This window comes from Toxotes jaculatrix, chromosome 23 (assembly GCF_017976425.1).
Source record: "Toxotes jaculatrix isolate fToxJac2 chromosome 23, fToxJac2.pri, whole genome shotgun sequence".
NCBI lineage: Eukaryota > Metazoa > Chordata > Actinopteri > Toxotidae > Toxotes > Toxotes jaculatrix.
In genome coordinates this window covers 3977744-3990806 of record NC_054416.1, presented here as the reverse complement: position 1 = coordinate 3990806, position 13063 = coordinate 3977744, and the positions used below count along the sequence as shown (strand labels likewise).

The 13063-nt window shown below is 43.5% G+C and overlaps 2 protein-coding genes across 3 annotated transcripts in view; one reads left to right on the top strand and one right to left on the bottom strand.

The window, feature by feature from the left end:
- Positions 1 to 3011, top strand: part of actn3b (actinin alpha 3b) — a 28197-nt gene extending 25186 nt beyond the window's left edge. Inside the window, exons 16-21 of the mRNA XM_041031376.1 lie at positions 608 to 742; positions 1024 to 1203; positions 1307 to 1453; positions 1628 to 1693; positions 1824 to 1982; positions 2356 to 3011. Coding sequence (XP_040887310.1) covers positions 608 to 742; positions 1024 to 1203; positions 1307 to 1453; positions 1628 to 1693; positions 1824 to 1982; positions 2356 to 2514 — 846 coding nt within the window. The 3' untranslated portion in view covers positions 2515 to 3011. The remainder of the gene's footprint in view (positions 1 to 607; positions 743 to 1023; positions 1204 to 1306; positions 1454 to 1627; positions 1694 to 1823; positions 1983 to 2355) is intronic.
- prkd4 (protein kinase D4) lies at positions 61 to 12907 on the bottom strand. 2 transcript variants are annotated; one of them, XM_041031377.1, is made up of 21 exons: positions 12775 to 12864; positions 12416 to 12438; positions 12142 to 12308; positions 10361 to 10499; positions 9475 to 9606; positions 9225 to 9379; positions 8845 to 9040; positions 8603 to 8686; positions 7909 to 8068; positions 7502 to 7625; positions 7182 to 7259; positions 6694 to 6907; positions 6469 to 6494; positions 6309 to 6381; positions 6086 to 6192; positions 5829 to 5990; positions 5587 to 5685; positions 5235 to 5502; positions 4618 to 4703; positions 4065 to 4249; positions 61 to 2029 (listed from the first exon to the last, which is right to left on the bottom strand). In XM_041031377.1, the coding sequence occupies exons 3-20, from the start codon at positions 12295 to 12297 to the stop codon at positions 4085 to 4087; spliced, it is 2424 nt and encodes an 807-aa protein (XP_040887311.1). In that variant the 5' UTR covers positions 12298 to 12308; positions 12416 to 12438; positions 12775 to 12864; the 3' UTR covers positions 61 to 2029; positions 4065 to 4084. The 2 variants fall into 2 exon arrangements, with proteins under 2 accessions (XP_040887311.1, XP_040887312.1); XM_041031378.1 differs by lacking the exon at positions 12416 to 12438 and having other exon boundaries at positions 12775 to 12907.
- Between the last annotated feature and the right edge of the window lie 156 nt (positions 12908 to 13063).

Here is a 13063-nt window from a genome sequence, read left to right as displayed (position 1 = left end):
TGAGTCAAATCAAACGCACCTAAGAATCATCATGTGGGAATAAAAGTCAAAGAGCAGCAGTGGGAAATAACAAATTACTGTTTACTGAAGATAATTTATCCAAAAACTTTGAACCTTTACAGTGAGCCCTTTGAATCTTCTCGTATTTCTGATCTGTGTACACTAAGGTTATGTGAACAGGAAGTGTCAACCTAACTTAACCCGTACGTTGCATTTGGTCATCTGGCTAATAATAAGTACAGTACATACATAGCGACAGGTCAGAAATAGTACAGTACATTTAGGTTAGAGCGACACTGAATGCTGCCGGCTGCGAGCTCCCAGGAGAAATCAAAATAACTGCAGAACACAAGCTGTCAGTGCATTTGCAGTTTGACACACATCAGACCATCTGTGCTGAAGACACAGATTTGTTTCTAGTTGGTTCATTGCTCAACAAGCTTGACTGGGACAAAAAACTATACATAATTAGAAAATATCACCACATTTCTGCAGCTTCTATGTTAACTAGATTTCACTGGAAGAGTCATATTTTCCACCTTAAGTTTCCCTGAGTGTACTGAAGCTGCTCTTCTCTTATGACTCTATTTAATTTGTTTATCTGCAGGTGAAGCACTTTGTGCCCCTCAGAGACCAAATGCTCCAGGAGGAGGTGGCCAGACAGCAGGCCAACGAGAGACTGAGGCGCCAGTTTGCTGCCCAGGCCAACATCATCGGACCCTGGATTCAAACCAAGATGGAGGTACGGTGTTTCTGTAACGCAAGAACAGGAAACTCCAGTTTTACCTCAACATGAAGTAATGGCTGTAGTATGCAACAGAATATAAAAAAGGCAGTAAAATAGTAGAAAAAAAATAATAGAACAAAGGAACAAATACAGTAAAATATGAAACATTTCCAGATCGTGTAAATCTATTCTATGAACAAACATTTTAAAGTTACAGATATGAAAAACATTATTCAATAAGTGTATCTCAGGACTTTGTTTCATTCATCCTGGTTCCCGTCTCTGCACACCTGCAGGAGATCAGCCATGTGTCGGTGGACATCGCCGGCTCCCTGGAGGAACAGATGAACAGCCTGAAGCAGTACGAGCAGAACATCATCAACTACAAATCCAACATCGACAAGCTGGAGGGAGACCACCAGCTCAGCCAGGAGTCCCTCATCTTCGACAACAAGCACACCAACTACTCCATGGAGGTACGCTAAACTTCAGCCAATCTGACCTGACTTTACATTTTCCAGCGGCTCTTCTTCCTTTGTTTCACGGGGGTGTTGATCTATTTTCCCTCCACCACTGCAGCACATCCGTGTGGGCTGGGAGCAGCTGCTCACCACTATTGCCAGAACCATCAACGAGGTGGAGAACCAGATCCTGACCCGCGATGCCAAGGGCATCAGCCAGGAACAGCTCAACGAGTTCAGAGCCTCCTTCAACCACTTCGACAGGGTGAGGCGTTCACTGACCATGACTGGACTCACACAGCCACAAAAAAGGAATTTCACACTATTTTCCGGGATCAGGATCACTAGACTCTTCAGTTAATGCTCAGTGTTTTAGCAACAGGAAGAAATTACACCAGAGATCCAACAGTTAATTCACAGATGTATTTTTCCTCTGCAGAAGAGAAACGGCATGATGGACCCAGACGACTTCCGCGCCTGCCTCATCTCCATGGGTTACGATCTGGTTAGTACAAAATGACTTATACCCAAGTTCACCGATTAAAAATGATCATATTTAAAGGCTAAATCATTCAGTGTAGGTTTTAACTTGTTTAAATCACATAGGACAAACTTCACCCCTTTCTCTCTGACAGGGTGAGGTGGAGTTTGCTCGTATCATGACTCTGGTGGACCCCAACAACACGGGCGTGGTGACCTTCCAGGCCTTCATCGACTTCATGACCCGCGAGACCGCCGAGACAGACACCGCAGAACAGGTCATGGCCTCCTTCAAGATTCTGGCCTCAGACAAGGTAAGTCACCAAAAACTGGATCCTGTTAGCTTCACACTGAGGAGTATCTAAACTAAAAACAGCATTATGAGCAATAGTCTGCAGGGTCTGTAAGGAATAAAAACATAAAGGAGCAGCATCTTTTATCATCACATTTCAAATAAGTGAGCCATTCTTCCAACATAAGATCAGGGTTGAGGAGAAATCTCATCACTGATCGGCAGGATGTATATGCACATATACAATAGTCAGACCACAACAAACATCCTGAATGTCACTGTTCCCAGATCTCAGCCAACATCTACAAAAGCTGCAAAGCTTTCCTTTAACTCTGGAATGATGACTGTGCTTTCGCCTCTATAAGTCTCACCTCACCTCCCTCTCCTTTCTCCAGAATTACATCACAGTGGATGAGCTGCGCAGGGAGCTGCCACCCGAGCAGGCCGAGTACTGCATCAGCCGCATGACCAGGTACATCGGACCCGACGGCCCCCCCGGCGCCCTGGACTACATCTCCTTCTCCAGCGCCCTCTACGGAGAGAGCGACTTATAAACACAGCTGCTTCTCTTCACCTCCTCCTCTTCCTCCCTTCTTCCTATCTCCCCCTATTTCTCCTGTTTGGAGAGAGGAATTTAAACCCTTCCACTGTCCTTCTATACGCTTTGTTCTTATCATCTTTTCCTCTTTCAAATCTGAACTTCCTTTCCCTTTATTCATCCTTCTCCCTGCCCTTTCCATCCCCCATAGACACTGCCTAGAGTGGGTGAGAGTAGAAGACTCTGCTCAAGTCTTACAAACTACGGTTGGACTTTCCCTCTTATTGAGTGCCTTTAAAAACCAGAGGTGTGTCGGGTATAGCACTGAACTTATGTAAGCAGCATACATATAACATACCTGCCTGTAGGAGATGTAAAACAGAAGGTGGTAATGAGGGAGAAAGAAGTTTTAAAAAATCTTACATTGAGCAAAGCCTCCTGCTCTCAGCCCTCTCTCTCAGATGACATATTTTTTTGTAGAGGGGTAATTAAAGAAGAAAACGTGATAAAAAAGTTGGTTGGTCAGTTGGCTTGGTTGGTTGTGTATTTGTGCAGATGCATGCTATGTTGAAGTTTAGAAATGCTGTCTTTGTGAGTCTCTGACTCTTCCTTAATCATACAAAAACCCAAACCACATCATAATGCGCCTGTTAGCATTTCAGTCAGCAGAGGAGCGAAGCAAGTCAGGTGCTACAATCTTACAAAGCCAGTCACTGAAAAGTCTCATTCAAAAAAAAAAAAAAAAAAACCACAGCACTGTGAAACCTGAATGTTAGTAAAGGTCAAATTTAACCTGGAGATCTTAGAACCTTAAGAAACTCAGGAACAAACGGAGGATGAATGAGAGCATCTGAACTCTGAATATTGAAACAAAGACTGCAAACAGAGAGAGCAGCTCAAAGCAAAGCACTGTGGGTAAATGTAGACAAAGAGAAGGCCATGGCTGGATGGGGGACTCAAGAAGGAAGACAGAAAGACAAACTGTTATCGCCAGAGAGAACGATCCCACACACCTCTCTCCTCTCTTTCCAAAATTCTTGGATTTGTTTCGGCTAAATTTAAACTTGCACGGAGGAGAGAGGTGTCGAGCGGTGAGAGACAACAAGGCATCAGGAAAGTTATGGACAAGATAAGAAGAACTGATACTGTACGTGGGACCATGGCAGGCCTATGTCAGTGAGGAAGCGTTTAGGGTTTTGGTCCCATTTTAAATGACAGCTCAGCCATGATAACCAGTGCGAATCGACTCATGGTCATTTTTTTTTTTTCTCTTCATCTGTGCTCCATTCTCCTCCTCCCCTCATCCATCACTGACGCCACAAAAACTCACTTTCACAGTTAAATTTTAAAAACTACAACTTGGAATAAAAAAGGAAAATTATATTACTAAACAGCAGTTGTTTGTGTTGTTTTTTTTCGTTATCTTCAGGACTAGACAAAGACTAAGAATTTTTAACCTTACAGCCCTAACATTTGGTGACCACAGAAAACCATGTATAAAAGCTGACACGGGTAGAAACATTCAAATGCATAGACCTAAGCTGTACAGACTAAAAAGTGTCTGACCTTTAAAATCCGTGCCGAGGTCACGTGCCAGGGTCATTGTCGTGGTCCCAGCAGAGGTGAGAGGGGACGTCCAGGTCTTTCTCCTGGGCGTAGCGTATCCAGCGCTCCTCGTCCCCTTGGTGTGTCAGATATCTGCAGCCTATCCTCTGCTCAAACTCCCGGAGGTCGCACCACAGCTGGAAGTCCTGCAGGAGAGAAACGGAGGATGAAGAGCAGACCATGATGGATGGATGGATGCCTAGTTCTGCATCTTTAAATCCTATGTACATTTATTAAAAAGTATTAAACATAAATCTTTCGATTTGTTTCCAATTCAAATCAGCTTGTTTGCAGAATTTTTTAATAATGACATAAAGAGGGACAATACGTCTGCATAAGCCACAGTATGATATTGCCACTCATAAAAAGTAGACTGTAGCTTGTCTAGAACAATAGACTGATAACATGCATCCAGATACTGAGCATAGATATTACTGTAACTAACATCAGTATGTTCAGTAAATTAAACTGAGATGTTAAAGTAACTTAAAATTAAGCGTGTAATGTATCTGACCTGCAGCCAGGGGTGTCCGAGAGCTTTGCCCACACTGAACCTTCGCCTCACCGACACCTGCAGCAGGTTATTGATGAGACTCACAGCTGGAGAGAGGGAGAGAGAGAGAGACAGACATTTATTCAACTTGTTTTCAAAGTGGTCCACTGGAGTCACCCAGTGGCCAACAGGAGAAGACGGGGACAAAGCACAAGGCTGAATTTCGCTCTCTGAATTTTGGAGGAGCATCAGCTGCCAAACACACCAGAAGATTTTTATAGTGACTTTGTTCATGATAAAAACTTGAAACGTACTTGAGAAGTACAGAAGTCAGTCACAGTGCTATTTAGTTGCCTCCATAAGACTTAGAAGCAGCATTTCTATTACATTTTAATACACCTGCCAGCAGGTAAAATCCTAAACTCTTGCTGATGATACATTCAAGGACACTGACATCTGAGATCTGATTAGTGGCTGTTGATGAGCCATGTGGTCAGAGGACATCATCAAACATGAACCATGTGAAAAGGATGATATTAAAAAGACTTATTTCTTGCATTAAAAGGGTTTAGACATTTACATTAAAATAAAATGTCACATAGTGTATCAACAGTGGAAGCTCTCAAAAAAGTTCTTACCCTCCAGGGAGATGGAGGCCCAGGGTTGTCGCGGGTACATGAAGGCAGCGTTGGTGATCTGCTGTTTGATGTCTTCGTCCTCGTTGAAGGGGAATGTCCCGCTCAGGCTCACATACGTGATGACGCCCACGGACCACATGTCCAGAGAGCGGTTGTAGCCGCTGCTGCTGATCACCTCAGGCGCCAGGTAGGCCGGGGTCCCCACGACTGAGCGGCGGAAAGACTTTTCGCCGATGATGCGGGCGAAGCCAAAGTCGCACAGCTTCACCTGCAACACAGACGCGGAGCTGAGTCACTCAGATGTTCTGACAACGTGCTCCTGCCATAAATGAATCGGATCATAAAATCTCACCTGAGGGAAGGAGTCCGCAGAGGCCAGAAGTACATTCTCAGGTTTTAAGTCACAGTGAGCGATATGTTTGAAGTGCAGATACCGCAAAGCCTCAAGGATCTGCAGCAGACACAAACATGAGGGAAACTTTTCACTGGTGCAGTATTTTTCAGCTTGATTCATGCAGGGGCATTTATTGTGAAGAACTGAATATTAAATTATCATCATTTAAATAATTTACTGATTAGTGCAGGATCATGTACCTGCATGACCAGGAAGCGGGTGCTGCGTTCAGGGAGTCGTCCTTTCTCACTGGACAGAATCAGCTCGAGCATGTCTCCATGGAGCTTCTCCATGACAACAAAGACATGCTCGACGGTCTCGAACATCTCCTCCAACAGAACCACCCCGAGGTGAGACAGATTCTGGACAACACACAGACACATGCGTATTAGATGTTACAGAATATTATCTAATAATAAATACAGAGGTAAAGCATGAAAGGAAAACGTATCCGTACCTGCAATATGGACACTTCATTCCTCAGCTGTCTCTCTTGTCTCTCTTGGAAGCGCGTTTTGTCGATGACTTTGATGGCGACTGGACGACCGGACTTCCTGTGCGTACCTGAAGAGTGAGAATGACTGACTTATATAACTTTATTTAAACATAAAAACCACTCTTGCTGATTTTTAGCTTGACCCTGTTGTTGTCATAACTTAACGTGGTTGAAATCAGCTCACCTCCGTACACCACTCCGAACTGTCCTGAACCCAGCACCTCATCTGTAGAGATCTGATACACCGAGCCGATGTCCTGAAACACAAAGGAACACTGTCGTGTAACAAACATCTCTTTAGGAGTGCACACTATAAATTCAGCACAGAACAAAAGGATCCTTACCATGTTGTCTCTGTGTGATTCTTTATCTGGAAACAGAACAGAACAGGAACAATCATTCAGAAAGAAGATAATTTTGTGGAAGCAAATCATCGTTTAATAAGTGTTTATTATCTAACAAGCCCTTTAAAATGTTAAAAATTGTAATCTAACTCATCCTTGTTGTATTTTATAATATCACATAACATGAATATCCAGAGGAATGGTTTCGTGATATATTCCTCTCACCATGGCTCTCCTCAGCTTGTCCTCCGCTGCTCTCCACGGGCATCAGGCCCTGACGGATGGCGCTCTCCCAGCCCGGCCCATCCTCTCCGGCTGCCACGCAGTACACCAGCGAGGCCGTCACCACCTCAAAGGAGTGGGTGCTGTTGTCTGGCAATGAAGGCGTGGAGAGCTGGGCAGGGCCTCGGACCTGCAGCACCTCAGACAAAAGGATCTCCTGCAGGGGGACAAGAAGAGAAGGTTTTACCCTTTAAATACTATTATCCAGACTTCTTTCATACATCACTAAAATCACACTCTAAATGATTATTGGTGTTGTTTTTAAGATCACAAACAAATATCTCTGTGTTCCCCGTTGTTGGAACAGAGTTAGACACCTCTGATGAGTACAGAACATTCTGACTAAGTCTTATGTGACTCAGCTGGTGTGATTAAAGGTCAGTCATGCTGATGAAAACCTGAAGCATTTGTTGCTAATGAAGAGCTTTTACCTTGTAGTACTTGGTGCTGCTCTCGTTCTGGTACAGAGTGATGGTCTTCCGGTCCAGGATCCAGTAATGACGTTTCCTCTGGGAAAAGAAAACATAGAAGTAATTCACCATATGCATGGGAAGTTACTGACTGTTACACAAACTTGGCTGACCGGGTTAACTGAACATCTGTGGCTTGTAATATTTGAGAGAGTGATGAGAGCACTTAGCTAACATCAATGTGTGTGTTTGTGTGTGTGTGTGCTGGTTAAATTAATAAAATGAAATAAAATAAAATAATAAAAACCAGTAAAACCTGTGCATTTGTGTGTGTTTCTCACCAGCGTGTCAGTGTTGGTGTGATGCAGCAGCCATCCCTCTCTCAGGACTCCACCGCCTCTCCTCTTAGTGTGATGCACCGACTGGACGAGCCTCATCAGAGGGATGTTGCTGCTGAAACATGGACTGGTGGAGAGACAGAGGACAAAAGACAAGAGGAAGTGAATAAAAATGGTTCATTCTGAGACTGAATTTGTAACCTGTCTTTTTCACTGACAGCAGTTCTGCCTTGTGAAACTACCTCCTGAATGCCTCTAGGTGGCAGTGTGTCCCAAAAGCTCACTGACCGCAACCAGGTTTGTTATGCAGCTACATGAAGTGATGCATGACAGGAAAGATGAGTGTGTGCGTTTTAGAATATATGACCATCACATCAGACACCATCAGAATATATTACCAGCCCTCTGACCTCATTGGCTCTCGCTGCTGCTCGACTTCCTTGATCTCGGCCTGCGAGTCACTGTCAGTGGACATCTCGGTGTCAGAGGTATCTAGTGTTGTCATACTGCTGAGCTGTGACTCATCGTCGTCTGGGTCTGGTGGGAAGCTGTGACCAGCTGCCGTGGATTCTGGGAATACAAAATGACATCACAGTCAAAAACAAAGACTGATCATTATCTGCACATAGTGTTTTTAGATTAGTCTTGTCATTGTTAGGTCCATAAAATGTGAAATAATACAGTGACATTGCAGAACGAACGGACGTCCTTAAATTGCTTGTTTTACTCAACCAACAGTTCAAACCCTGAAAATATTCATTTTAAAGTGATGTTACACAGAGGAAAGTAATAACCGAAGAGATTTTCCCATTTTCATAAATATACAAATATAGTCACGGTATATTAAAGGACCTTAAATTATAATCCTGGAACAAAACATGTTATCTCTTAAAATCTGATCTCAACAGGATTTGATCATCACGATGTTTCAGGGAATTTAAATCAGACCGAGTCCTGAATCCATCAAATATTCTAGGAGGATGAATCAGCTTCGACTCATCACAGCGTTATGAGAACATCAAGCTGGGGCCTTTTCAAAGAACCATGATCTAACACAGTGACAGGCCAGAATACTAAACCAGGCCTCCAGTGATCAATGCTCACCTCCACCGTTGATGCCTTTCCTTTCTCCCGGACAGTCTCTGGGGACTAATGGCTCACAGCGCTCGTGGCAGTTAAACCTGCAGTCTGAGAAGATGAAGGGACGAGAGGTGGCAGGTTCAAACACTGACAGAAAAGGACGTGTGAGCAAAGACAGTCACATCATGAGACTGACTTTTATACATGTAAAATACAAAAATAATGCATTTTACATGTGATGTGAGGTTTTCCTCCGGCTGTCTCACCTGAGCACTGCAGCCCCTGTCTGAAGAGCCCTTTGAGGAGTCGGTGGCAGTACTGGCAGACGGTGGGTTTGGTGTAGCTGTGGATGTGGAAGGTGTGAGGGACCTGAGCCGCACTCCTGTCACCATTCCCGACTCCCAGCCAGACCGGAGGCTCTATCCAGGACGGAGGCCTGGATGCAGGCTTGGACATGCTTATCTGCAGAGGGACAGGAGGTGGATGTCATCGGTAGTAAAAAGCATCACAAACTTACTGAAAATCTCACGCTGTGTATAAATATGCAAATCACAGATTTATTTCAATCTGCCTGTTATTATACAGTTGACGGTAAGAAAAAGAAAGAAAACGTCTCCCTCCTCTTATGATGCCGTTACATCCTTACCTCTTCCAGACTGCCTCCTGCCTGATTAGAGAGGGAGTGTGTACGGGGTCGTCGGGGAGGAAACAGAGAGAAGCTGGTGCTGACCGGACGCCGTGATCGACTACAGTTGTTGGGCAACTGGAAAGCACAACGTTTATGGAAGTCTAATCCACAACCTGAAGAAAGGAAAAGGTGGAGAATAAAATGCCTCAGTCACATGCTGGATAATGACACTACCGCGTTATAAAACGAAGCAAGAGAGCAGCTTTACCGTCACATTTTAACCCCTGTCGAACGAGGCCCCACAGCATTTCCCCACAGTGGTGACAGAATGTGGGAGTCCGGTACGAATGGACCACCAGGGAGTGTGGCTGGATCCTCATCTCGGTCACTGAAGCTGATCCTGAGTCAGATCAAAAAGAAGAGACAGAATTCATTATATCTCCAGTCCTGTACTGTAAAACTGAAGATAAACAAATATTAGCAATGATACTATTTGGCAAGAATGAGTTTTTTTGACACCACTATATTATAAACATATTGTATATAGGAATTAAAGCATTGCAAAGGCCACATCAGTGTCTGATTTACTAATATAACATCTGCATTTACATAGTGGGTAAACCTAAGATCATCGGTTTTGCATGTTTGCATTCTGGTCATGAAGCCAGTCTGCTCAACTTCTCTCCCCTCTCCCTTTCTTTAAACTTTCTGCATGCTTGTTGCTTTTGTAATTAACTGTTTGGAAGAATTGAAGGAATGTACAAAGAGTACCGCATGCTGCAGAGCAGAACGCCAAGAAGACGTGCAGTTTCTACCCTACAGTGAACAATTTCCTGCTACTTGATTTAAAAGAACACAGGAAGTAAGTATGTTAAATATACTTGAAATTGTTTCCAACTGTTTCTAATGTAGCCACGGTTCAAAACGATCTGTAACTGAGGTTCAAGTGCTTAAGTAGAGGAGGCTTACCTGCCCAAATAAGAATTTATCTTAAATAACACTGAAATCTGTTGTAACAAAACAATCTTTTGTAAACTAGATCTTACAACTTTTTATCTTATCTTACATAAAATCTGTGATTTGGTAACAATACACAGTGTATTTCCCCCATTCTTCCAACAGGTGGATTAAAGCTCAGCATTTTGACCTCTGACCTGCGATGACCACCTCGATGAGGTCTCCGTCCTGCAGCTCATCGTTGTCTGTCAGGCGGTGCAGCAGCTGCTCAGACAGGGGCTCATGTCTAAACAGCAGAACCTTCTCCCCGACACCCACCACGCTGCAGTCCGGAGCCTGAACACACACAGACACAGTCTCAGGTTGAAATAAGCTGAATTTAAAACAGTTCGATGGGCTGCAGTAATGGGAATTAGCACCAGGAGCTGCCAAAGCTAATACAGACATGATCTAAACACAGAATTTAGCTATGTGGATAAACCCATCCACAAAAGAGACACTACATCATTATTCTGCCCTTATTTCACAATTTCACTACCTGACAACATTTTTTCACCTCAATCACACATGAAAGAGCTCCGCAAGTTCGCACAACATTTGCAGCTGTGCAAGGTGGTAAAATACAAAACAGCTACACACTCTGCACCACTTCTGAGAAATGGGGAAAATGCAGTAATTTAGTTTTAAATGCGTCAACACAGTTGCTCTTCTGACACCGTAAAAGGCAAAAAATAAATAAGACATTAGGTGAGAAACAGGGTTTTCACCCAGTAGTGACACAAATACACAGTCATGTGACATATCCGCAGTAGTGTGCTCATCCTGTAAGGTTTGTGTACAGTGAAGTGTTCCTGCACGCACACACACAAAGACACATTCTTCATACTCTGCTGACCTGGTGCCTGGAAACTTGAGAAAAGATCAAAGCTGAAAGGAGCACTGGTGTGAGCAAGGCAGACTATAGGTGTGTGCCTTTGAAACAGAGGGGGTGAGGCTGTGGTTGGAAAGTTTTCTGTGCTCTTGTTGACCACAGTCCCTGTAACAGAGGCAGTGTGAGGACCACACCAGCTTACACGGAGAGAGACGCAAACACCTGCAATTCAAGATCACTGCATTTAACCTCAACTACAGTTTAGGTGCAATATTAAAATACTGGGTTGTAGAAATGGTATAAATGCAGTAATATTTTAGACATACAGGAGATTTATTCACAACTGAACAACAAAATCTGGTTGTGTCACACGAAATAAAAGCACCCATCTGTTCCGGAGCTGGTTCATAAACTGGTGTATAAAAGGCTAGCTGAACCAGACGTGATACGCTACAGCAAAAAGCACTGCAACATCCTTCAAGCGCTGCATCAGTCAACTTTGCAGAAACACTAGCTTCTTAAAAACCGCACTATATATAGTAACCTACACAGTCGTCCTCCTCCATGCATGAGGTGACCTTTTCAAAGTCCACTTCCTGACCGAAGAGAGACCGAAGTCTCACTTGGAAATTACTTTCCAAGTGAGACTTGAGACAATCTTTACTATGTTTGTAGCGCAGTAATTCTCACTTTGGTCTTTGGAGCTTGTGCAGGTTTACACTGGAGCAGCTACGGCTTGAATGCCATGCCCAAGAACATCCAAAACGCTGTCATCACACCTTTCATAGCCAGGTTTTACCAACAGTTGTGGCACTTGTAAACTGCACCAACACTAATTACAGGAAACCTTACTCGTCTGTGGTCTGTTAAAGGGATACTACAGCAAATTAAATGTTGAAATTCTGTAAAGATGGGCGACTCACCAGAGACAGACCTTCTAAAAAAAATGGTCAAAATCAATGTAACAGATGCCAAGATATCCTGACTCCTAGTCTCTAGAGTGGATCAAGCTCCAAAAATTCTCATAATGCAACTTTTTTTCCTAGTTTGTAGTGAAGCACAGAGTAAAATTCAGAAACGAGGCTACCAGTGTGATGTTTTGATTACCTTGCGCTCTATGACCTCTGCAGCCAGCCTCTTGGCATGGCGGTAGCTCAGGTTGCCAGCAGGTACTCGAACCACCTCCCTGAACAGGCCGAGCTGGAACTGGACTAGAACCGGCACCACTAGACTGGTGGGACTAGAGGGAGTCACTGCGGACATGGAGAGGCAGCCTGCAGGAAACATCACAGAGACAAAGAGACAGGAGGGATTGTTATAAACGGATCGTGGTTTGAGAGTTTTTGATTAAAAATAGACAAAAAGCTGCTGAGGTCCAAACCTGAAATTCATCCAGATCTGCCCCTATTGTGTCAGAACAAAGTACATTTTTGGTCACTGTAAAAGGTTTAAGATCTTTAAATAATAGCTAAAAGCTGAGGATGTAAACATTTGTATGTTTAATGACAGAATAAGTTTCAGCAAACAATAAGTTTCTGGTAAAATTCAACTCAATTAGTCACAGTCATTATCTAATCTTAATTACACATCTGAAGTATCTAACACCCTTTTGTCTCTCAGCAAAGAAAAAAAAATAGGAAGACAAAAAATACAGTACTATATTTAGGACTTTATATTTCCTGTAACCAAGATAAAAATGCATATATACTATATCACTATACTTGCTGTAAGTTATCTTACTTTCTAATCCCGGTTCATTCAAGCTCCAACCTTTCACTTCAGTCGCAGAACTGTAACTCAACAAAGTGACAGCCGATCAGTCTATGCTTCTGTAACCACTGCTCAACATCATTTCTGGTGAGTCTGGTTTCCGTTTGGTGCGACACAAGTCTCTATAGGACAGGAAGTTACAAAGAGATACTCACTTCTGTGAAGGCTGTGACGGCGCAATGTACGGTTAACACCCCAGCCCTAGCTGTGAAAACTCACTCTCTCTCTCTCACACACACATACACACACATTTTGAAAT